This window comes from Neofelis nebulosa, chromosome 14 (genome assembly GCF_028018385.1).
Source record: "Neofelis nebulosa isolate mNeoNeb1 chromosome 14, mNeoNeb1.pri, whole genome shotgun sequence".
In the NCBI taxonomy this organism is placed as follows: Eukaryota; Metazoa; Chordata; class Mammalia; order Carnivora; family Felidae; genus Neofelis; species Neofelis nebulosa.
This window is the reverse complement of record NC_080795.1, coordinates 54,584,274-54,606,469: the sequence shown is the minus strand read 5'-3', so window position 1 is coordinate 54,606,469 and position 22,196 is coordinate 54,584,274. Positions and strand designations below refer to the sequence as shown.

Sequence of the window (22,196 nt, the reverse complement as noted above, 5' to 3'; positions counted from 1 at the left end):
ATTGCATTGAAATATAAAGAGTTAAAATAAGAAATAAGCAGCAATGTTTTAAATACCTAAGATATATTTTTCTAGTTGCCCTTTCTTACCTTAATCCAGGCAGAGTCACTTGGGCTGGGGATGGGATTGGTGATAGACATGGAAGAAATATTAAATCCAAGGATACTACTGGTTTTTCCTGAAATTACAGCTTGTCCAAGAGAACCAACAATTTTTTGGAGTTCAGATAACTGCATCTGACCTATGGGGAAACAGTAATATGTCATATGGGATCTAAGAATATAGAATTATGAGAGTTTTTCACTTTAGTTTTTGTTTGCACTCCTCCATCCAAATTATGGAATGCTTTAGCTTTTTCTCTGCACATGAGCTCAACATGACAAAGTCATATGGATGAGCTTAGGAAAATGGAGAACTCTGGAGAATATGTTTTTAAGCTGCAATTAAAGAAAAACCAAAGGTAGATAAAATAGACACAAGAAAAATGAATGACAGCATAGTGGGAAATATGTTTCTTAATTTAATACGTTCCCATGTCCTTCTTTGTTAAGAAGTGAAGCACTGTCATGCAAGTTTATTGCCACATAGCATTTTTTTAAAATAGAATTCTAATGTAAGGATAATTAGCATCATCGCATCTATGTCTGCTAGTAAGTTCTGAAATTAACACTACATTACCCACAAATTGTTACTTGCTTTGGACCTTGATTTTCAAGTTTAATTTTAACACTACAGGTAGTTTCTATTGTCTTTGTCTAGCTTGGTGGGTCCTCGTAGACCTGCTGCCCCCACAGAGCTCCTTACCTAAGAAGGGGCACCTCTATTCATCATACTCATTTGTCAGAGCCTGCTACTTTGGCTTGATCCCTTCTTCTACTTCATTTCTCCCCCATACCGTATCATCAGTTACCGATTTCTCAGTCTCTCTGTCCCCACTGTCAAAATCGTAGTCAAAGCCATCATTGGGGGAAGGGGGTTACTAAAACAACTTTTAAACTGGCTTCTTGTATCCATTCTCTCCTTCTTCCACTCCATTCTATACACTGTAGTCAGGGTGATCTTTTAAAAAACAACTCTAGGGGCGCCTGGGTGGCGCAGTCGGTTAAGCGTCCGACTTCAGCCAGGTCACGATCTCGCAGTCCGTGAGTTTGAGCCCCGCGTCAGGCTCTGGGCTGATGGCTCGGAGCCTGGAGCCTGTTTCCGATTCTGTGTCTCCCTCTCTCTCTGCCCCTACCCCATTCATGCTCTGTCTCTCTCTGTCCCAAAAATAAATAAAAAAACGTTGAAAAAAAAAATTAAAAAAAATAAAAAATAAAAAACAACTCTATGCAGGATATTTTTGGTGTACTCTGAATCTTGACAACACCTCGTGCTTAGGTATCCAGTGCCTTCTAGATCCAGAGTCCTGCCTTGAGGACGAGGAGCACTGCATTTCTTCCATTAAGGCTGAACCATGAAGCTCAGTGTGCTCATGAAGAAGGAGGCAGCTGATCTCACAGAACACTTTCAAAATCGTGGTCATAGGGAATTTCAGTCCTGTCAGTTTAACAGGTCTCTTTTGGTTGACTTAGACCCTCTGAATAAATGCTCAGTCTTTCAGACTCCTTCTTCCACCCCATTCCCTCCATATACTCTCCTCCAAGATGGCTTCCCAGGCATGAGGGCTCATGTGACCCAGGGGTAGCAGTACAAAGGTGCTTCATATCCACAGACTACTATTACCACTCGTCCTCGCTGGTTTTTGGTGCAGCGTGGCAGGTCCGACCTGCCTGCACTGTTTACACATTTTCTCTGGCTGCTTGACACATGAAGGCACCCATTTCTGCTAACTGCCACCTTAAGAAACCAAAGTCCTTAACCTGAAGAGCTTTTATTCCTGACCAATCTGTCGAGAGGTCCCCTCTGTAGGGATCCCTTGAGTGACCCCTTTCTAGACACCTGGGAATTCCTGGATATCCTGACACTATGTGAAGGACGTGGAGAGCCAGGAGTTTTTCTACGTGCACATCTTTCTTGCCACTTCCCAATATTTTGCTGTGAAATGCCTCTTTGCCAAGTTGTAGGGCTTTCCTTGAGCCATGAGTCATGTCCCCTAGAGACAGAGGTGAGAACTTTACCCAGTACCCAGGTTTATACATGATAGAGTCCAGGTGTGTATGAAAAAGATGCTGGACAGAGATCAGATAGATCCAGATTTTCTGGGTCTAAAATTTATATAGTTTGGAGGCTCTCTTTAAGAAAAAGAATAAGGAAAGTGCTTACTTTTGCAACTTTTATAATAACAATGATTAGACCACATTATTAAATGGACCCTTCTCCCAGTCTTAAAAGTTCAAGTCCCTCCCATGACTTGTACAAGTGAAAGGCCTGGAAGCTTAAGCTTCATTAGCTCGATGCTAATCTTCCTCTGACAGGGATCTACATCTCATCTTTTTGGAGATGAGTGTGCCTAGTTGAGACTTGTGCTTGATTACTGGAGGCAATGGGCATGGTTGGGGATTCATGCCGGAGAAGCATGCCAAGAGGCCAGGATGGTACAGTTGCACCTCAAGAGAGGCTTGCGACCACCTACCCTATAGCAGCGACTATGAAAGCAAGAGGCCACATGGGGGTCTGAAGACAGGAAAGTCCCCTTGGTATTCAGATACCAAATTAAACAGATAGAAAGGAAAAAATCTGAAGGGTTGAACATTTACCCAAATGCCCAAACTGAGTCACTCTAAGGACGTAATTTAAAGCAGCAAAGATACCTCTGATGTGACAGCTGAGCTGATTTTCATCTGATACCTAGAAAATGGGGGTATGGAGAGTAAGGGACAGGGAAAAGGGTGACGGCTAGGGACACTGATTGGATCAGTCACAGGAATTAAAGACAGAACATATTCTCGCACCTTTGCATTTGCTAGGGTAAATCTGTGACTTTACTACAGCTCAGCATCTCCAAAGATCTACTCTTCTCCTTAAGGAAACATCCACAGTCCTTTCAGCTTATGAAGAGAAGAGCTTCTTTTGGTTTCCCATTTCCTTACACTTGAACATTCTTACCTTTCTCTTTTCATAGACTGATTCTTTTTATGCTTAATCTCTCAGCTATAAAGTCACTTCCTTATGTCACCTCTCAAATCTTCTGTGTTAGCTCAAATCTTTTTGTTGAATTTACTAATTGCTACAATAACAAAATAGAGGCTATAGTTCCTTCATAATTCCAAAACAGTTTGGGATTACAGGGGTAGAGTAGGAAAAGGGTCTCTAGGCCCTTACAGGGTTCAGGATGTGGGGTTGGTGGGATTTCCTGAGGGCAGGTTTACCAGGCCCTGGTAGGGTCATCGTGGGTCTAGCATTACATTCTTCTCTCTCAAACACCTACTCTTCATACCTGTGGTATCATTGTTTATGAACTGAGGAGGAGCATCTCCAATCTCCAATTCAACTGTGAGTCCCGTGGATCTCTTCCTCCGCAGACTCTGCCCTTGTATTATTTTGCTAACGCGGATTTTGTCACTTGGTATCTTTAGGAACAAGGCAAGATTTCTAACCAGGTTATGAGAGCTATAGAAGTCATCTTCTGTAACAGCAGGCAATTGGAAAGAAACAAATATGACCGCGGTGGTGTGGATTTCAACCGGTATAGTTCCTTTAACCAAAAGGTAAAGCATCTGGTAGGTTCTATCAAAGTAGTTTTCACCAAGGACAGTGGAATTCAGGTGAGGAAGGAATTGCTCTATGAAGGAAAAAAGCCAAAACAGCACAGTAAAAATCTTTATATTATCATAATAACCATGTATTTAGTAGTATTTAATATTTGTTAAATTTAGGAAATTCTGAAAAAGTTCAACATTATTCTTCCATAGGAAAGTATGCATATTAAAAACAGTAACGCCTTTAAAAAAACACTTCTAGAACTGACATGCAAAATTAAAGTCAACACTTTAAACAATACCATTAATCATCATTATACATTAAATTTATTTTAAAAACAATTAGCCATAGATACAGTATAATTGAGAAATAAAATTCAATTATGAACCCAAGAGCCTATATTGTACCTGGAACACTATTTACATGTTCAGAATTTTAAAGGCTTTACCCAAGGCATTTGGTAATTTAAAAATGTAAATTTAACTTTAATAGCTATCTAGTTTATGCAGTGCTATATATCAACTCTTAAGGAGCTTTTACAACTCAGTGCTTCTATTTTTACTAAGGAGAAAAGTATATAATACAAATGAAGTATATACAAAAGTATCTCAGAATGATTTTATACCAATGAAACAGGTTTACATTTCAGCCTGAAAAATCTTTGCTTAATGCAAAACAAATTCTACTTCGGAAATGACTTTTGGAAAAGTGACTGAGATTTTTATATATATAAAATGAGTGAATATATATATATATATATATATATATATACACACATATACATATGTGTTTATGTATATGTGTGTATGTGTGTATATATATATATATACACATATATTTATGGCAGAGTGTCAAAACTGTCTAAGCTAATAAATCCACTAACAGAGCCCAAAGGAATTATATAATAGTACTAGAATGAGACACGTAGCTTCTTACCACATTCATAGTGAGGCTTAATAAAAAAATAAAGTTTTAGAAAGAAGAAGATATTTCTTATGAATGTAATAGACATTCATAGCAGTTGGTATTAAGAAGCCACTTCATTATCACTATGTATCTCTTTCAGAGCTACTAGTGTAAGTTCTAGATGCAATTTGGTTTAAACATTCTATGAATCTGAAGAATATGCTTTTGTATTATAAATTGAAACTTCTCTCAAACTACATTTAGAGGTGCATACACCATTTATCTCAGGTAACTTCCTCATGTCTTCACAGTAATGGAAGGAAGCAGAGACATACATAATGAAACATTTTGGGTAATCTAAAACAATATGTATAGATTCACAATACGGGGAAATTATTTTGCATTCTAAGTGCCAAAGGAAAAATGTTCATTTATAAACAATGCTATATCAGAAAAAAAATCTTGTAAGAAGGCAGTGGTAATACTGTTTTTCAGCCCTTCAACACCTGTATAATCAATTCCCTATATTAAATAGTCCTTGTTGAGATCATTTCTATTTCCCCAACTTGAATGATAGAGTACTTGGTACCCAAAGTGTTGTTTTTCAAAAGAGTTAAAAATAATGAAATGAAGCTGCAAATATGAGTAGCTGTTTACATATAGAAAGTGATAACACAGACTCTTTTAGCTTACAAGGAGGCAATATGGCCTAATGGTTAAGTGCATGGCTTCTAGAGCTAGACTATCTGTGTTCAAGTCCTTGCTCTGCCCTCACCATCTCTGACATTACCATGGACTGAACTGTGCCCCCCGCCCCCCGCCCAGATTCACATGTTAGAGCCCTAACCCCTAGTGTAAGGGAATTTGGAGATGGGGTAATTAGCTTTAGATGAGGGTGGAGACTTCATGATGGATTAGTGCCCTCATAAGAGGAGATCCCAACGTCTGCTGTTGCTGTGAAGATACAGTGAGTAGGCAGCCATCTGCAAGCCAGAAGGAGAGCTTTCACCAGAACCTAACCCTCCTGGCACCCTGACCTCATACTTGCAGCCTTCAGAGAAAATGAATTTGTCTTTAAGCCACCCAGTTCGTGGCATTTTGTTATGGCAGCCAGAGCTATGACAGAGACTGTGGCAAAGACACCTCCTGTTGTCTCAGTTTACTCATCTCTGCCTACCTCACAGGATTATTATTAGAATATTTAACAATGAGGTATTATATACAAAGCACTTATAACAGTGCCTGGCACACAGGAACATTTCTGGAAACATTAGCTATTCAGACTATTAGTAGAAATAGGACTTGCTCCATAGACAGTAATAGATATGGGTTATCCATTCATACTCTGAAGTCTAGGTGATGTTATGACCTACAGCACGCACTTGAGGAATTGTTAACCAACATTATGGGGCACATCTAAAAATGATAAGTAGCACATGTGGAATGGAAGGTATTGGATTTATAAGTACCTTGTTTAACAAAAAGACTTCAATGAGAAGATATAAATCCTGGCCTTGAAAATACTGATAAATGGACATTTAGCCTTTTCCCTATATTTCATTTAAATCCAGTTTATTATATTGACTTCATGGTGTTTGGTTGATGTTATACTAGCTTTCTTGGCAATATTTCTGGTGACTGCCAATTAGTTTTGGCTCTGACCTCTATGAAATAGAAGTAAAGCAGAAATAGGGTAAACATTCTAAGCAAAATCTCTTCTGTATATAGGATTAACTGAACTACGTGTAGAATGTAAATGTTCTCAGGGGGGCCAATGAATGTGCCTCATACACAAAATCCACATGTGTACAGATAGATAAGAGTTCCATCAGGAATAATCTTTCGGGACACATATGCTATAAATGAATACATCTTAGAATTTGGTGGACCGTGGCAAAAAATATTTTCTCTTTTCATTTGTCAATGGCTAAGGAACTAGAAATATTAATAATGAGACATTACAAAGAATTTTATACATAATTAAATATTTTTCTGAGGAAATACCTGTGTGCAGATGTCTTTTAAGTTCACAGTGTTTCTTTTTAGGGTTCCATATTGTATTTTGGGGGCAAACCAATGTATTGTTCACATAGACATCCAAACGCTGAAGTGTGTGAAAAAAAATTCCTACCATGACAGCCTGTTAAAAATAAACAACATTTTTATTTCTTAAGAAAACAAGGAAACAATATTTAGAATTTAGCACTTAAAATGTCCTTCAACTAAATATATCTTCTGTAAAATACTAAAACTAAGTTTTATGAATTGATGATAAATACTGAGTTAAAATTTGTAAATGGTCTTATATTCAACCATTCATACTGACATTATAGCTTAACTCTTAATTGATGATTCTCAGTAGAAAAGTATAATGTAAGAAAGAATTAGTAAAGGAGTATCTCTAAAAGAAACATTTCCTTTCAAAGGTAAAAAAGTTCAATATAGGCTTTGAGCTTCAGGGGCAGGGGGAAATAGGGAATTTAGCAGTGCTCTATAACGCAACCAAACAAATTTAGTTAACGTTGAAAAAAAATGCTTACCTCTGAGACAAATTTGGTAGTAAAACTAAAAAATTAGTCAACATAACTATACTCTCTGATTCAATTTTGTTCATTTTCCATGTTTATATTCTTCACATCTCATAATATCAGATGTAATCATAAAGTAAGGAGACTAGCTTTCACAAGGGCAGGGAGAAATTAATAAGGAATATAATAAGCTATACATAGTTTGGGAATCTTCTTTTGAAATTATCTTCAACATCTCAGAACATTAACAGTCACATTACTTTGCAGTTACTTTTAAAATTAAAAATACTCTCTTTCATTCAAAACTTGAATGCCTTTCTAAGCCAGGCCCTATTCTAGGAGCTGTCAAAAGTCCCTGCCCTCTTTGAGCTTACATTCTAGTGTGAGGAGAGAGACAAATAAACAGTAGAAATAATAAAAAGTAAAATATGAAGCATGTTAGAAGGCAGTAAGTGCTATGGGAAAAGGAAAGGGAGATCAGAGTATGGATAATTGGGAGAGCCAGCTGGGGAGGGGTGAACAGGCTAGGCCCATTGGGGGATTGGAGGGGGTCTGTAGAGAGGGGAAGTTAGCCACCTGGGGTAGAATGTTCCAGGCAGACTCAACATCTGGAACACAGGCCCAGGTGGTGGTAGGTAGCAGGAACACCTAGGAGTCCAGTGTGGCTGGAGGAGAAGTCAGAGGACTCTGGCTCTTGTACAAAGCCCAATGGGGAAATTATCGCAGGGCTTGGGGCAAGGAGTGACCTGGTCTGACTTATATTTTGGAGGTACCTCTGTGGCTGCTGAGGTGAGTACAGACACTAGAGCAGGCAGGGACAGAGCAGCAGCAGGCGTGGGGAGCCAACTGCCTTAATCCAGGGAAGAAATCATGGTGGCTCAAAATGGGTGGTAGCAGTGATGGTGGTGAGAAGTGGTCACAGATTCTGGATATTTTGAAGGGAGACTCAACAGGACTTGCAGATGGACTGCATGAGGAATATGACCCAAAGAGAGGAATCAAGAATGGGTCCAAGGTTTTGTCTCCAGCAACTGAAAGGATGAGGTTGGTATCATCTGAGAAGAGGCAGGTGTCTCTCTTTGTTACTCCTCTGCTTTATCTTATCCACATCCCTTCTTCACATTCCTAATACTTTGGGATGTTCGAGTCTTGTACTCTGAGAAAAGAAAATCTCAACTATGAGACTATTGCTTAACCTCATACTCTTTTCCACTGACACGGTATATATATATAAATGTAATCATCCCACCTGAATTCAGTTTATAGCCAAGATTTGATATGATTGAAGATATTTAAGACAACATGCTGTGATCTCTCAGGTAAATTCCAAAGGTGTATTTCTGAAATATATAAATGGCAGCCTGGAAAAATAAATATATAATTCCAGTGACCAATTCTGGATGTGCACTATTTTTATGTGAAATTTCAGGTTTGCTTGCCCATCACACAAATCGTAGGCCTCACTGTCATGCCTCAGACGTAGAGCAGAGAATCAAGTGTATATGGGGGAAGGGTGTTTGGTATGCATCTATGCTCTCAGGCTGATGAAACCTTCTGGATTGACAGGATTTTTAGTAGTACGCTGGTGACCCTTGAAAATGAGCTGTAGGGCTGACAATGTTCAAGAGAACAGGGGAGGACAGAAAGTCCTTAGCACATAGAAATGTATGTCAATAAGCAACACCAATAACTCAAGAAATTATTTCTATCTCGTGTTACCTTTTTATGGTCAACATTAAGCAACATCAGTCGAAGATTCTGAGGACTGGTGCCAGTGAAGTAAACTTCGTAAGATTTGTTCAGAGCCACAATGCTATGAAACAGGGACAGTCTTCTCTGGCATGTGTATCCGGCACACCAGCCATGATCCTGTGGGCCTAAAGCCACATAAGTAAACGTTCATGTTCCATATTATGAATATATTTAGTGCAAAGTCTGAAGACTAATTGTATTAAAAACAAATTGCAGTGGTCAGGTTCAGCATTTACATCCATTATCCATCCACCCATCTATCCAGCGATCTAAGCCATTTCTCAAACCTTAGCTTAAAAAAAGGAAGGCAAGAGGGGCGCCTGGGTGGCTCAGTCAGTTAAGCCTCTGACTTCAGCTCAGGTCACGCTCTCATGGATCTCATGATGACAGCTCAGAGCCTGGAGCCTGCTTCAGATTCTGTGTCTCCCTTTCTCTCTGCCCCTCCCCTGCTCATGCTCTGTCTCTCTCTCTCTCTCTCTCTCTCTCTCTCTCTCTCTCTCTCAAAAATAAACATTAAAATTAAAAAAAAAAAAAAAAAGGAAGGCAGGGAAGCCACTTCTCCCTACTACCCATACTTTTATACTGCACAGGGTGAAAAAAGGGAAGTTAGTGTGTTGAGTTTGCACTAGAAGGTCTTTGAAGGAAACAGGTTTCTATGAATCTCTACTTTAATAATCATATTAAAGCCAAGGCCACATGGTAAGAAAGTGCTTGATCTTTTCTCCTACTTATTAAATGTGAATTCAGGTGGGGAGCCTCTTTAGTGAGAAATATGCTGTTAACCATTAATTTGTTAAAAACAGAGCTTGTACCTGGAAACACGGCTAACCCATGGATTCATTAACTTTTTCCTTCAGTCACTCATCTTCATCAGTTAATTTGTGCATTTGACACACTCTTAAGTATGTTTTTTATGAAGTCTTTAATCTTCCTGCATTGTTATTTTAATACATTTTTTATTAAAGACTGGGATTATAAGCACCACTGGGGGGTCAACATCATTAATGATCTGAGAAATAATACTTCAATAATCCTTCTAGAAAGCCAAAAGACAGTGGAATCCAGACATTTCCAGAACAGGCATAATATGATCTTTGTAGCAAACTATTTCACTTCAGCTGGGTTATAAAACGTTGAGTGAGATATGGAATGATAAATTTTCTTGATGTATTTATTCAATAGCTTTGCTCAATTTCCTGGCTTACTTGGAATTCTAATCAATATTTATAACTGAACTTCAATCAAATTTTGAATCAGTATAAACTTCTGAATCTCATGTAGAATATGAACTTTCTCTTAGCATCCAAAATATAAATTGTACTTTTAAACAAACCTTCTTTGTGGGTTTTGAAAACAAACAGAAAGAAATTTCTATGTATTAAATGAAAAATTTAGAGTAGCAAAAGCCATATTTTAAAAATAGATGAAATTGAGTATTAAAATTTTAAAGGAAACTTTAATCTTTGGAAATTTTTTTTTCCAATCTAATGTAGTGTATCTCATGATTCCGTGATTCTTTCAATATCATCATAATTTTTGCAATGTTACTATCAATTAAGACTTCTTCAAATTGACAGTCACTTTTAAAAATTTAAGTTTATTTTTGGGGTGTCTAGGTGGCTCAGTCGGTTATGCGTCCTACTTCAGCCCAGATCATGATCTCACGGTTTATGGGTTCGAGCCCCACATTATGTGACGCATCTGTGCTGTCAGCTTGGAGCTTGGAACCTGTTTCAGATTCTGTGTCTTCCTCTCTCTCGGCCCCTCCCCCACTCAAAAATAAATTGACATTAAAAAAAAATTTTTTAATGAAAATTTAAATTTATTTTTTTTTTAATTTTTTTTTTTAACGTTTTATTTATTTTTGAGACAGAGAGAGACAGAGCATGAACGGGGGAGGGGCAGAGAGAGAGGGAGACACAGAACCGGAAGCAGGCTCCAGGCTCTGAGTCATCAGCCCAGAGCCCGACGCGGGGCTCGAACTCACGGACCGTGAGATCATGACCTGAGCTGAAGTCGGACGCTCAACCGACTGAGCCACCCAGGCGCCCCTAAATTTATTTTTAAGAGAAATGTCATGTCACTATTGTAAGTAGAAAGCTTGTATTGTCTTTCAGAAAAGAAAAATGTAAAAATAAATAGAATAAAATCTTTCTCCACCATTTAAAAAGAGTAATTAAAAAACATCTCCATTATTCACTGACTGGTCCAAAATTCTTCCCACAAGCTCTCTGCTTTGTAAGATTTAAAGGCAACACTTGTAACTGGGTTGATTGCAGGCCAGAGAAACCAGGCAAATTGTTGATGCCACGGAAGTGGGGAAAGACTTGAAATCATGTAACTTTGGGACACCCCTGATTTAGCTCATTGTATTCTCTTCGACTCATTTTAAAAAATGAGTATTTTTGTGGCGTACTGGCCACTTTGTTGAATCATGGGATATTTCAGTACATGTTTTGACACTGCCAGGGCACAGAAATCTTTCTCAGGCAGGTTACAGGCCCCTTCGGCACTTAAAAGACTCTTAAGTCTTCTTAGGGACTAATCTTTGGGCCCCTGACTATTTCAGGGTAATACAACGAGTTTCTGCCCTCTGTTTTCTGCAGATGTTAGAAGTTCATCTTAGGTATTCAAAAAGTCCTGGACTTCTGAGTTGATCTGAATTCTTATGGAGGCCACTGCCATCCCTCTGTACTAGAGCCACCCACGACCAGAATGTAAGGAGCCTAAACTCTGGAGCTTGTCAAGATATTCTTGACAGTCAAAGGAATTAAGAAAAGAAAAAAAAAACCCAAAACACATTGTTTCAAGATTAAGCCTTATAAAGATTCATGAAAATGAAAAACAAGTGGGCTGGAAATACCTGTTCTCAAGTATTCCAAATAACACATTATCTGTTGTTGTTATTTTTTCACACTGTCTGTTTTTTAATTTATGTAAGGCAAAATGTCTTTTTGGAGACAGGCCAATTTTTCCTTCAAATATTTATGCCACCTTATTAATACAGGTATGAAGATCACTCAAGGAATAACTTTCCTCTTCTTCTGATGGTCAATTTGCAATAACTGTCCTTGCTTTCTAATATGGGAAACTGTTTAGGTGTCAAGCATCTCTCCTGCACACGTATCTTTTCTTACAAACAGAAAGTAAAGCAATCCTGATGTTTGCTAGTTTTATATGTGATGTCTCCATGCATGTAATAAATAGCAAATGTTTGAGTAACTCTAATTTGTTTACACTGAATACCTACCATTAATGAGATCAACATAACCATTGCTCACTACAGCCACTGGTGAGAGTCTTCGAGTTTCTGTGTCAGAATCCAGGCTTTCAATAACCATCATTGCATATTCCATCCCATAGCACCGATAGCCCTGCCATCGTGGGATGTATTTACAGGTTGAATCTCTAATAATTCCTAGAAAAACAGATATATACATTTTAGCAAGGAAAAGCAATCTCTTTGCAAAAGCATCAACAGACTATATTTTTCATTTACGTAAGATTAGTAAGTAGAAAATATGTTATTGATTGAGTACCCCAATTAGTAAACATAAAAACATATGTACTTTGTTTCACAAACTTGAGGACTAACAGAATAATATCCAACGAACCTTTGTAAGGTGCTTTCTCAGTGACAGGAATTCTACTTCCATTTGGGAATGTGAGCATCACCTTAGGAATTCTGTAGTCTCCAATTCCAAATTGACTATTTCCATTCCATTCGTATTCTGCTTGAGGTATCACTGAACCAGAATTTCCCAGAAAGGAGCCATCCATGTCTCTGAGAAAAGATTTCCTTTTGGCATCACAAACCATGTCTACACAATCAGATGGATTCACCTTACTGTGGAGAAAAAGTAAAACAGATGAATATTTAGATTAAGTATCCTTCCCCTGTTTCTAGGGGAACACTCAATTGAGTGTTTGATAAGAGAGTATCCAGGAGTGCCTGGGTGGCTCAGTTGGTTGAGCGTCTGACTTTGGCTCAGGTCATGATCTCACAGCTCGTGAGTTTGAGCCCCGTGTTGGGCTCTGTGCTGACATTTCAGAGCCTGGGGCCTGCTTCGGCTTCTGTGTCTCCCTCTCTCTCTGCCCCTAACCTACTTGCATTCTGTCTCTGTCTGTCTCACAAATAAATAAACATTAAAAAAAATTAAAAAAAAAAGAGTATCCAAAAGAATTTTTGATTGATTGAATCTTATCATTTCAGAAAGGATTCAAAGTAGGACCAAGTAGCATATATAATTAGTATTGTAATGAGGTCTGCTTTTCCATTCTGTTGGTATTATTATTAATTCATTGGAATTTCAAAAGTACAAGTTATACCTGTAGGATATAAAATTAGAATTCCATTTTGCTATTCCATATTTTGTTGGGAAGATTTCATCTTTCTACATTGCTCACAGTGTACTAACACTGTCCCATCAAGCAGGTGAACAGTTACTCTGTTGTGCAGGACATACAAAATCCCTGTGCTGGCGGGGAAGTCTTTATTATTTTTCCCTTCCTATTTTTTTTTCATGGGTCTTTAACATTTATAAGTATTCTATGCTTAGTATAAAATAATGCAAATACTTAATAAAAGTTCAGTCTCCTTCACTTTCCTATCTCAAGCTCTTAGGCCATTACCAATTGCAGATTAGTATATATTCCTATAGACTTTTATTTATGTAGATAGAAACAGATATACTTGGATTATAATTGTTATGCTATATATTTCAGTAACCATTATGTAAATACCCAAACTGTAAGAGATGAAATACTATAAAGTCATTCATTATGCAGTTCAACCATACATGGCATTCTGCCTTCAACTTAAGCTACCTGGAGTGTTGATTGTTAGCTGCTTCTAATAGTAAAATAGGTGCTTAATTTGCAAAATACTGCACATTGCATGTATACATGGTATATTGCGTAGTTACACTATGTCATGCTACATAGTATGGGGAAATACATCTTATTCCAGAGTTATAACAACAAAATAATAATGGAAAGCTCAGATCTATTAGGTAGTGTTTAGCATCTTGCTCCCTTTTTGCTGTAAGGGGGACATGTGGGGTAAGTTACTATACTATACTACTGTACTATAACAGTTTTGGAGATGACTTGAATACATAGTTCATGTGTTCTCTGTATTCAAGTATGAGAAGAGTGCTTTTGTGAGCAAGTCTGTGGGAAGAGTACCCAGTGGCACACTTATATTATGGATTAGGGCTCTGTCTTTACTTCGTATTGCAAAGAAACAGAGGCTGAAATATAGATTTTTGTTCAAATGATTTATTGAAGGAGTACCATCAAAAAAGAAGGAGAGAAGCCACATAGTTGGAAAGGGAAAGAAAACAAGGTGACTGTGGCCTGTGGACTAGTTTCAATCTTATCTCAGGGGTACCTCTGGATCATTAACTGTACCAAGAGTTGCTTCCACCTGGAGATAAGGAGGCTGCCCTTTTGAACTCCTGTATAAACTAGTCATTTTCCATGGATTGCAAAGAGGTGGTGTTAGGGAGGGTTTTAGCCCCCCAAGGCTATTCCTGTTTGGCTAACAGCAATTTTCTGGAAAAGTGGGCAACTGTAGGTTATTATTGGCCAACATTTAAAGCACTAGGGCCTTGTAAAGGGGATCTGAGAGAACATCAATAGCATCCTAATAAACGCACAGAGCTCAAAGACTACTTTAAAATGTATTTTCTTCATGACCTAGTTATGAAAATTATATATTACATCTGAAAGATTCAATGATAACTAAACAGGAGCTAATAATCTGCTAGTGGGGGGAGGCTCTATTGAGCCAAAAATACTACAGTTCAATAGTTAATTACTAAATGAAGAGGTGTGCAGTTATCATCAAAACAAAATTAGATGATAAGCACCTGGGTGGCTCAGTCTTTGGAGCATCTGACTCTTGATTTCAGCTCAGGTCATGAAAGTGTTGTGGAATCGAGCCCTGTGTCAGGCTCCACGCTCAGCATGGAAATTAAGATTAAGTGCTTAAGATTCTCTCTCCCCCTCTGCCCCTCTCCCCAACTCGTGTGTTCTCTCTAAAATAAAATTAAAAATTAAAAAAAAACCCACAAAATCAGATGAAGTCAAACTATTTATGAAACACTGCATTTCTGTGAAGAGATGTCTATCTAATTAGCAGTATTCCTTGTCTTCTTCCTATACTGAAAATGGTCAAAGATCTCTCATAAAATATTTCTTTCCTCCAATCTTGTCTTACATCTAAATTCCTGATTTGCATCTCCTACAAAGTGTAGCAGTTATTGGCTATCTTCTTTTAAGATTTAGAATCTAAGTGGCTCAGCTTCTAGAAATAGTCTGACACTGACTTTTGTGATTGAAAAGTCACTGTGGTAAGTTTTTGCATATTCTCAGTCACAGTGATTAAAATGACTGACATTTAATTTCAAAGTGCATGATGGAGTGAACATGATAAGATATTTGGAAAGCAACGGGAAACAAAAGAGGTAAGGAAAAGGGAAGAAATGATAGAGATATCTCTCATTCCTAATGATTATTTATGGAGAGATATTAATGTATAACACGCTCCTAACCTGGTCTCAATATTTTATGTTGAATGATGGTATTATCATGCATGGAAAAAACAGAGTGAGAAAATATACACATCAAAGCCTACTTTTTCAATTTAACTGAAAATACAGATGCATTAGCCTTAATTTTCATGATGCTGATTAAAATTTTATAGAAATTAATATTTACTTTAATATAGCAACTTTCTCAGATCTATGATGGGGGAAAAAGACAAGGCAAAGCTATAAATACAGGAAAGAAAAAAAATGGGATTTCATATATTATACCTTATATCAGGCCTGTGTATGAATATTTTTGATTGTTCAGTGGTATCAACCAGCTGTATGTTCTTCACATGGATGGGATGCTGTAAATCTTCATTTAAAGGGTTAGTAATGAATATCACATTAGTTTCACCTGAACAAACATTCTTAAATCCAACAAATGTTGAATCTAAAACATAAATAACAAAAAAATAATAAATAATTTTTTATGAAGAAAGTAATAGAATCAGTTTCATTTCATGTACATTCCAGCAAACGCATCATTTAACACCACCTTGAACAGGGAGCTCTTTCCTTATGTGGTAGCTAGTCCTCCACTAGTTATGTTAGATTGTTGCCTCCCTATATCAATACCACTGAATAGTCCTCTCATATTTTCTCTGAGCTTTGATATGTGATTTGCTGTGACTAATGGGACAAGCGCAACTGTGATTTAAGTAGATCTGAAAAGTCTTGTGTATTAGGGCTTGCTCTCTTTTGGTGTTCTTGGGGAATCTTGTGATTTCCAGAATGTGAATGAGACTAGGAGAAATGTGGCCCAATTACTCTGGTCAAAGACCAGCCCAGCCATTAGCAAGCACCAACCACCAGACATGGAAGTGAGACTGTCTTAGACAACTACTCCCTATCCATCCTGTAAACTGATGGCAGCCTATGGAATAATCCAAGATGAGACCAGCAGACAACTATCAGCTGAACAGAGCCCAAACTGCCAATCCACAGAATTATGAGCTAATAAATGGTTGTTTAAAGACTCTAAATTTGGGTGGTAATTTGTTATGCAGCAAAGACTAATGGACACATTGTTTTTTGGGTTTTTTTGGCCTTATTTCATATATTGTGTGACCAGAAGATAACATTTATTGAATCCAAAACTTAATCTCCATTGTACTTAAAATCCAACAACTCAAAAATAGGAGAAAAAAAAGGTGACTCCAGAATTCTTAAATCAGTTACGTGCTATCTACTACTCTTCCTGATACTTTTTTCTTAAGATGATATTGTATATACATGAATATGAGCCTGTAGATGAATATTAATGAAATAGCAAAGTAGTGGATACTGTTTGTTTAAGCTGTATAGATCTGCTTTCCTGGCCCAGTGCACTGCCCCTTAGTTCCTGTGTTGGCTGCTAACTACTCACAGCTGCCCCCTTCTCTGGAGAATTGCCTTTGATCAGATCAGATGACAGCTCTGTCTCTTAAGAGATTATGCACTCCTAGCACCACCACCAAAAGGTTACCATGCCTGATTGGCAAGTGATACAGAAGGCTCCCTTGCCTCAAGAGGGGGAAACTAAGTGGTACAGCTCACACTGCACAGCCCTGCGAGGTTTCAAGAAGGAGCTAGACTCCAGCTGGGACCATATCCTTGCTTACTCCTTCCTCTGCCCTGTCCTACTTCCCTCACTCCCTTTCTTGTGAACGTGCATCATTCATAAACCACCTGCACAAGAATCCTATCTCTGGCTTTACTTTTAGACCACCTGATTTAGACAGCTGGAACCATAAGTGGTCCTGGGATATACAGTGTAATGATGCAATGATGAATCTAGTTCACTTGCTGTCTAGATGGGAATGAGGACACCCTTACTGGTGGCAGGTGTAGTACTGACAGTCTCTGGAATGCTGTAACAGTGCAATTGTTAAGATTTCACCTGTGGTAAACTGGGATAATATCAAAGTGGAAAGAATTGCTCTGGCTTGTACAGTAACTTTGGCATTTGAGTGGAAGAGGGGAAATAGTAATTACAAGGAAACTAGAAGAAGTCAACTGTTGACCCTCACTGATGCTTTGAAGAAAGAAAATGTAAGTTGTGGTGATCAATCACAAATTCAAAGCAAACCTCAGGATCTAATCACAAAACCAGCAGAACGTTCCTAGAAGGTGGAATTTCAGACTGGCAAGTCTCCTACTTCAAAGTCATGGCTCTAATAGAAAAGAAATGGAACGCTGAGTTAGGATGGGAATATAGAAGAAGATGAACTTCAACCTTGAAACTCTGGGTTCCCCTTGAATGTCCAGATCTGTGCAAGTGGTCCACTTCTTCCTTATTAGAGCTTAGCTGCCCTGCCCTACTTGTTTGAAATCCTGACAAGACTTCAAAAGAGGTAGTTGTTTATAAGGAAAATATTGCCTTTTTCAGGACCTGTCTCTGCCCCCCCTTCTAGAAAACAGAGCAGTAAGCCTGGTCAAGTCTCAACATGGCCTCACTGGGAAAGCTCTAAGCATGCTATGGGATGAGAGGAGTTATTTACCAAAGGAACTGCACAAGCTGAGTAACATGTACTGGCAGGAATTAGGAGTATATATTGGAGAGTAAACTGTGATGGTGTTAGATCAGGGGTAAAGAATATAAAGCTAGACAAGGGAGAGTGTCAATATGGATGAGGGTATTCTCCCATGTTGCTGCCATGGCTTTTCCAAGTTTGAGAAAAATAATGTTCCACCTTAAATGAAGTAGAATGGTAAGAATTGTCATGGCAGACTGTAGAAGAAGGATTCAAAAGATTCTGAGCAATGGACAATATTGGAATCACTCTATTATATAATGCCTGTGCATTTCAGCTCAAACTGGGGATGGCCTTGAAAGAGTATGGTGTGGGTGGATTCTGCTATGGGATAGAAATTTGGGTAGTACACAGGGTGATCCACTTCGTGTGAAGAGTGGAGTGGTCTGAGGTAAGGATAAACATGGACTACAGGCAGTGGTAAATGACACAGCTAGTTGGTCAAGGGCCTGGAAGGAATAAGACTGGATGATTGGGTAAAAGGAAGCCTGAGGGAAAAGCAAGGGTATGGGTCAATGGGAGTAAGCATATAAATGATCACAAAGCAGTATCAACTATGGAAGAAGCACTGAAGAAATGAGGGAACAGAATAATATAGCCAGTAGATGTTACTATGCTCTTAGGTTTTATAAGCTTAAATTTCTTCAGTTCTAAAGAGAGATAATAATATATAACCCTACTTACATAAAAGGGCTTTTATAATTGATAGAAACTAATTAATGTTAAATCACTATACCAGTGTTATTTCTGTTGTTTTAGAAGGTAAAATAAATGGGACTTCTTTAACATATATAAATTTGGCAGGGGACCACTTTTCAAATTGACTGATAATCTGATTTCTTTGCTTCTCATACTGAGCAAATTCATATATAAGTTTATTTAATCATTATTTTTTTTTATTTACAGTGAAACATTATGAGATATATTCTACATATTCTTTATAGAACTTGATTAAGTAGATTTTTCAAGACTATGTTTAAACTTGCCTGAGATATCCAAAAGGCCACTAATGGCATTGTAACTCATGATCCCTGCATGGGGCTTCCGGGGTGCCATGTTATGTGCTGAAGCAAAGGTAGGCCAGCAAATCCCACTTCTCCCACCTGTTATAAAAGAAAGAAAGTTAATAAAATTCAAATATGCATTCATATGAACACCAAAATTAAATTTCTAAAATTTTCACCTGATGGAGGTCTGGTGCTCCGATGGGCAGCAGAAAGTTCGATATTTGGATCATCGTTAGTTAGGACATCAGAGCAATTAAATCCAGGGCTACTTCCAACAATTAATGAGCTCTATTAAAAAAATTCAAACAGTACAGCTTAAATAATAGCTTTTCTTCAAGAAAAACATTATAATGGGTAATTCTAAATTCCACTGTAGCAAAACACAGCCTTTCAGTTTGAGGAATGGATCATTCATAAAACCAAGATGAAAGGATGTGATTTTATGCCCTGAATAGAATTACAGTCAAATTGGAAGGGGGAAGACAGGCTGGTAAATTTTTATACATAATGACATATTTCTGTGACAGAAATATGCCCAGGGAAAAAGTAGAAACAAAAAGAGGAGAAAGTGTCAATACTATCTAAGCAAATTCAGGAAAGGTTTCACAAAGGAAATGAAAATTTAACTATGGCAATATTAGCAGGTGGCAAGCAAGAAGGGGTGAGGAGAACATGGAGGAGAGGGAAGGATACAGCATTTCCTGGCAGAAGACAATGAGAACAAGGGGAGGATGTTTGGACTAGCCAAGCTATGAAGTCATAGAGATCACTCTTTAAAAAAAATTTTTTTAACATTTATTTATTTTTGAGAGAGAGAGACTGTCTGTGAATGGGGGAGGGACAGAGAGATAGAGGGAGACAAAGAATCTGAAGCAAGCTCCAGGCTCTGAGCTTTCAGTGCAGAGGCCAACGTGGGGCTTGAACCCACAAAACATGAGATCATAACCTGAGCCAAAGTCAGATGCTTAACCAACTGAGCCACCCAGGTGCCCCATCAAGGAGATTGTTCTTATTGGAACTTCAAAACGTTCACCTTTTCTTCTTATTGTGGCTGTATTCATTTCTTACCTTAATTTGCACTGTTTTACTGGAAATTTTGTGAGATACAGCAGCTGGTGTGTAAATCATTGAAAAAATGGCCATTCCATTGTCAACCAGAGTCACATTATAGATATGCATACTCTCTGTGGTCTGTAAAACAACTTGTAGGTCACATAGCACAAAATACAATCATAAAACAAGATAAACAAGCACCATATTGGATCACATTTACCTGAAAATAAATTCCATAATCCCAGCATGTCCAAATGGCAAATCCTTGTATAAGAGAACATCCAGGAAGGCCATCTTGGTTCATATAAATACCATATAAACCTCCATGTGCTTCATTGTTAAACCAGTTTTCCATGGGATTAGACTGACCTTGGAAGGAAATATGAAAATGGAGAATATTATAAGTCATGTCCTAGAGCTTTATCAACAGTACAGGTTAAATTTTTTAAAAATTAAATACAATAAAACCCTGGATTGCAATTAACTTGTTCTGCAAGTGTTTTGCAAGAGGAATAAACATTTCTAATAAATTTTAACTTGATAAATGAGTGATGTTTTGCAATATGAGTAGTACGTGATGCCAAATGTCATGTGATATGACTCAGCCCATGGTTCTTGAAATTTTCTTTGATATACAGGTGCTTTGGATTACAAGCATGTTTCCGGAATGAATTATGCTTGCAAACCAAGGTTTTACTATATATAATTCTTATGCAAATTTAAACATGATGATCAAATATTTTTATGGCTTGGCCATTTATGGCTTACTCTACTCAGTATTTAATCTTACTTAATTTGTTCCTTTACCAGTAGAATGATTGTATACTCATTTGCATAAGTTTGGTTTAGTTGCTAGCACACTGAATTTACTATATCTGACTAAACCAAACATGAATTTCATGAGAAAGTACATGAAGTTTGGATTCAAAGAAGGCTAATTTTGAAACACAAGTGATACCACTTGCTGTTTATAAAATGCTTCCCCTACACACCTTTTTGTTGCTGGTTCCTTCCGGTCACCCCATTTTCAAGTTAAGTGTCACTTCCTTAGAAGGCTTTCTCTTGACTATCTGATTCAAAGTAGCACCTCGGTTTCTCCACATGGCAATTAAAATTATTTTATTATTACTTATTCATGAATTGTCCATCTCCTCTGTCCTATTAGAATGTAAGCTTCATGAGAGAATACACTGTGTCTGTCTACCTCATTGATCACCGTATTCCCAGAGTCTAGAGGGTAATGCAGAGATAGGTGCTCATTTAACTACCTGTTGAATTAATGTATGTATGACCTTGGAAACATTGTTTAACCTTTTAGAACCTCAGTTTCTTCATATATAAAAACTTTGGGGGTACCTGGGTGGCTCAGTCAGTTGAGTGTTCATCTGACTCTTGATTTTGATTCAGGCCATGATCTCATGGTTTGTGAGATTAAGCCCCACGTCGGACTCTGAACCAATAGTGCAGAGCCTACTTGGGATTCTCTCTCTTTCTCTCTGCCTCTTCTTCTTTCTCCAAATAAATAAATAAACTTAAAAAAATGTTTTAATGCCTAATTGAGAGTAGTTTCAAACTGAAATTAAATAACCCACATAAAGTGCCTCAATAAATGGATGCTATACTCATTATTAATATATAAGATAGTTATGGGGCACCTGGGTGGCTCTGTCGGTTGAGTGTCTGACTTTGGCTCAGGTCATGAGCTCACAGTTCATGGGTTTGAGCCCCACGCTGGGCTCTGTGCTGACAGCTCAGAGCCTGGGCACTGTTTTGGATTCTGTGTCTCCCTCTCTCCCTGCCCCTCCCCTGCTTGTGCTCTATTTCTCTCTCAAAAATAAATAAACATTAAAAAAAATTGTTTTAAATATATAGGATAATTGAGGTGGATATTTATGAAACTTTATTTATGTCCAAGTCAGATCAGCAACCTTAATAACTCCCTCCCAACCATGCATACATACATTGAAGGATTCCTTATATACAGCAGCATCACCTCCTGAACTTTACTTAGTACCAGTTCTCTTGTCCAAATCTCCTGGTGTTTGACTTCCTCCTATCTTCTATTGACTTTTCTTTCCTCCTAATGCTTTGGGATTGACATTTTACTTATCAACTGCCTGGATTCTGTTTTGTTTTCTCCATAAGAGGCTGTTCACATGTCTCTCCCTTGGTCCCATGCAGTGTTGCCCCTGGGACCCAGTG

General features: G+C 37.9%; 1 protein-coding gene across 1 annotated transcript in view; it reads right to left on the bottom strand.

The window, feature by feature from the left end:
* PKHD1L1 (PKHD1 like 1) overlaps positions 1-22,196 on the bottom strand; it is a 159,903-nt gene that overhangs the window by 8,814 nt on the left and 128,893 nt on the right. The window contains exons 64-74 of the mRNA XM_058698855.1: positions 20,215-20,363; positions 20,010-20,132; positions 19,118-19,229; positions 18,921-19,037; positions 15,647-15,812; positions 12,440-12,672; positions 12,076-12,243; positions 8,793-8,950; positions 6,550-6,685; positions 3,377-3,721; positions 90-241 (exon numbers count right to left, since the gene is read on the bottom strand). Of these exons, the coding sequence (XP_058554838.1) occupies positions 90-241; positions 3,377-3,721; positions 6,550-6,685; positions 8,793-8,950; positions 12,076-12,243; positions 12,440-12,672; positions 15,647-15,812; positions 18,921-19,037; positions 19,118-19,229; positions 20,010-20,132; positions 20,215-20,363 (1,859 nt within the window). The remainder of the gene's footprint in view (positions 1-89; positions 242-3,376; positions 3,722-6,549; positions 6,686-8,792; positions 8,951-12,075; positions 12,244-12,439; positions 12,673-15,646; positions 15,813-18,920; positions 19,038-19,117; positions 19,230-20,009; positions 20,133-20,214; positions 20,364-22,196) is intronic.